Source organism: Pteropus alecto, unplaced genomic scaffold (assembly GCF_000325575.1).
Source record: "Pteropus alecto unplaced genomic scaffold, ASM32557v1 scaffold102, whole genome shotgun sequence".
NCBI lineage: Eukaryota > Metazoa > Chordata > Mammalia > Chiroptera > Pteropodidae > Pteropus > Pteropus alecto.
In genome coordinates, this window is record NW_006432224.1 from 2109471 (window position 1) to 2113175 (window position 3705).

The window sequence follows — 3705 nt, forward strand, 5'->3', positions numbered from 1 at the left end:
CCGCGGGGCCGAAGGCCTGGGCCGGCACCTGCTCGTAACTGCGCACGTACTGGTCGTAATACTGCTTGGGCTCGGACGCCCGAGGGCCCGCCGAGGCGTAGGGCTGCGCCTCTGCCCGGTATCTGTGGTGCAGGTCGTACCCCGGAGCTGGTGGCTCCTCGTGTCGTAGGGTGGAGGTCCTCGGTGGCTGGTCGTAGCGCGGCCGGCTGTCGTAGGACAGAGGGGCTGGCTCCTCAAACCGGGGGAAGTACCCTCGCTCCGAGGGCTCGTCGGGGTGCTGCCTGGCGTCGAGGTCTCGCGGGGGCTGACTCTCGAAGGCTGGCCGAGGCGGCGGGGGCTGCCTGTCGTCGTGGTACACCCAGCGCTCCTCGTAGGCGGGGACGTGGTCCTCGTAAGCGGGGACACGCTCCTCGTAGCGCAGGCGCGGGCCCAGGCTCTGGGAAAGCTGGTCCGCACAGCCCGAGGCGTCGTATCTGTACGGCGGCTGCTCCAGGCCCCGGGCGGCCTGCTCTGCCACGTGCTGGGGGGCGGCGTCATAGCTCACGCGGGGCCCCTTGTCTGGCCTCTGCCCGGCGTGGCCGCCGGCCGGCTGCTTCAGAACGAGGGTCTGCCTCGTCATGTCCTCGGGACAGGGGTCCTTCCTGTACACCTGTACGAGAAGTCACGGTGAGAACGTGGGGCTTGCTTTAGGTTCTAGTCTGCTGTAACAGACAAAACTGATGTACTATGAAAACGTCTGTTCTACCATTCATCACTAGAGACAGCCAGTTTAAGCGACAGCTCACAATTTATAACGGGAATAGGAGCTTTTACGTTCTAGCATGTGCTAAATTAAAATTGAGTTAAAGGTAATTATTAAATTTAGTAGAAAACTAATGCACTGAACTACTGATTCCACTCAATTTGGACACTGAAAATAAAAATCATTAAGAAAATTTATGGACACCGTGATTTCTAAAACATGAAAATATTTCGTGATGGGGCTCCACTACATAGTAAGGAATTCTGGAAGATACTGAAAACCAAAACCAAAAATAAAAATATCAAGCACAAATCCCAATGAAAAGGACTGTTCTCAAATGACCAGATGCCCCTGGAAGCCATGCAAGCCACAGAGCCGCACGACCTGTAGCGACCCAGAAGCGCTACGGTGCGCACGCCCACAGCCACGAAGCGCGGGGACGCCAAGGGGGAGCCACTGGTCACGTGCCGGACCGAGGGGCAGCGGAGAGCACGGGAACCTGTGGTGGGGCCGCATGCGACAGGGGCGCCCCCGGATCGCTTAGCGTCACGTGAGCTGCCTCAGCACGTGGCGTTCGTACAGAGTCAGCTTGCGCTGAGTGAGCGGGGACAGGCGCGGGGGGCGGGGGCAGGGGCGGCCTCCCCCCCGCAGTGTGACGGCAGTGAAATCTACACACTGTGACTAGCGATGGAGGCTGACGGTGCTGGGTGTGTTTCGGGCAAAAGGTAAGGGGCTGGACACGAGGCTTCCGCCTTCCGTGAAGCGTTTAGAACGCTCTAAGTGCGGTGCTTCCTGTTCACCGCTGGCCTCCCACCGCCGTGTGCGTGGTTGGCAGGCGTGCACTCTAAGCGTGAACACCAACCCTGTGACTTCAGGCCCTATGAGCAAACGAAAGCACAGCACGCCTGCGCGAGATGAGCACGCGAGGCCTAGAACGAAGTCTTGGTATCCTCAACGTGAAATTAAAAATTAACTCTTAACCTGGAGAAAGGACAGAACACATTTAACTCCATCAGCACATTCTGCGACACTGGACGAGGCACCTCTGACTGCGAAGCGCCGCTGCTGGCTGCTTACCTGTTGAGAGGCTGTTTTAAGTCCGGGGGAGTCTACTCTATGGGCTGGCTGTGGCTGCGCCTGTGGTGGGTAAGGAGGGTGTGTCTGGCTCTCGTGGTGCATCCCAGAGGAGTCCTCTGTCACGGGCTCAGAGGACCGTGTAATGGCAGACTCCGGTGGAGTCCCAACCTCATCGTTAAGAGTTTCGTCTAGTTCTTGATCAGTGTAGGCCCCGCCTTCTGTATCTGTGTCTTCATAGTCAGAAGTGTGTCTACTGTCCGTGCTATACATTGAGTATTCACTACCTGGGGCTGACAGGTAGGACAGACGATCGTCATGCAAATCAAGGTCATCACTTGTAGCACCGTCCGCCTGGGTCAAATAAAAGTAAATTAAAGATTTATTCAATAGTTCTTTAAGAGGTGGCCTTCATTTAAAAGGAGAGAGCGCAAAGCATATTTTCCTTTGAAGAAATCACATCTATTTCTCGAAACCTCTGGTGAGGAAAGGCCAAGCACACATGCAGACACACGGAGTACCCTGTGAGATGCGACGGGCTTGGGTGACGAGGACGCTGGCCGGTCAGGCCCACGCTGGGCCCGGCTCCGGCCCCAGAAGACAGTGAAGGGACCCTGGCACCCCTTGGGTTCAACACCTAGCCAGTCGCTAGCCGGTCAACGCGAAGCAAGGTGAGGAGGGAGAAGGCCACCAGACCAAGCCCAGGACACGGGGACAGTGACAGCAGCGCGCGCGCGAACCACCCCGGAAACCAACGCCACGGGCCAGGCTGAGCGAGCGCGCATGCGCGGACGTGACAGACATAGCTTCTTAAAAAGGTTGGCACTCGGCCCAAAAGCTTCCGTAAAACACAAGGGAGAAGCAGCACCTGAGTGCGGGCTGCCTCCTTAACTCGAGGACGTCCTCCCTCGTTTCCGCCGACAGCGAGGGGGAAGGGCAGCCCCGCGTCCCTCACGGGGGCTGGGAGCTGCGGGCATGAACGGCCTGTGTCGCCTGGCAGCGGACCAGGAAGGCGCGAGGAGCCTCTCACGGAAAGGGTGCTGTCACTGGTCACCACTGAAACCCGTGTCAGGGTTCAACGGGGCGGTCTGACGGGGGAGCCTGGGCTCCGGGCCCCATGAGGCACGAAAGCTGGGGGACCCGGTATCCGGATGCAGTCGCCGCCCCGCTCCGGTGGGGGCTGGGGCACGGACCCTTGCCCGAGCTGCCTGGGCGGAGCTGGCACTAGGGGGGCCGACGGCGCCGAGTGCGCCTTCCTGACACGGAAGCCCAGGCCGTGCCCGGCCCTGGTGGCCCTGGTGTCCCACAGGGCGCCTGTGGGGTGCGGGACAGTGAGCCCCAGGGCTCGGCCCCCGTTACAGCACCGTCTACCCACCCGAATGGCTTCTCGTCTCCACGAAAGCTGCTGCGGAACGCGTCCCGCTCCCGCTCTGCCCTCTCTGTCTGGCCGGCTCCTGGAAGACGGTGACCCCGGAGCTGGCCGGGGGACACTCAAGGCCTCGGGGAAAGGGCAGCCGGAACTCACGGCCCACCCGGCTCTTGCCACGGTACAACATACACAAGTGAGCGAGGACCCTGGGTGGCCCTGAGCCACACCATGCCACATGCCTAACGCCAAGGCGGCCTCAGGATGACTTCTCGAGGGCTCGCAGGCGACGTACAAGACTGAGTCGGACCCTGCGAAAAGGAACCTCCATAGCAACTAGATCAGAGTCACTAGCTCGGGACATCGACGTGAGCTGAGCGCTCTCAGGATCTGACCATTCGGGTAAAATGCACTCGAACGGAAGGGGGTGGGAGAGGCCGAGCCTGGCTCAGATGACAGCCACCTCTTCTCAGTCACACAGTGCACCGAGCGACCCAACGCAACGATACCTACCATCCTAACG

The 3705-nt window shown here is 60.1% G+C and overlaps 1 protein-coding gene across 1 annotated transcript in view; it reads right to left on the reverse strand.

The window, feature by feature from the left end:
• The window catches only part of TJP1 (tight junction protein 1), a 58449-nt gene that overhangs the window by 13479 nt on the left and 41265 nt on the right, over positions 1–3705 (reverse strand). Inside the window, 5 exon segments of the mRNA XM_025043524.1 lie at position 1; positions 3–649; positions 1820–2170; positions 2910–3072; positions 3192–3270. The exon segment at position 1 is cut by the window's left edge and continues 234 nt beyond it. Coding sequence (XP_024899292.1) covers position 1; positions 3–649; positions 1820–2170; positions 2910–3072; positions 3192–3270 — 1241 coding nt within the window.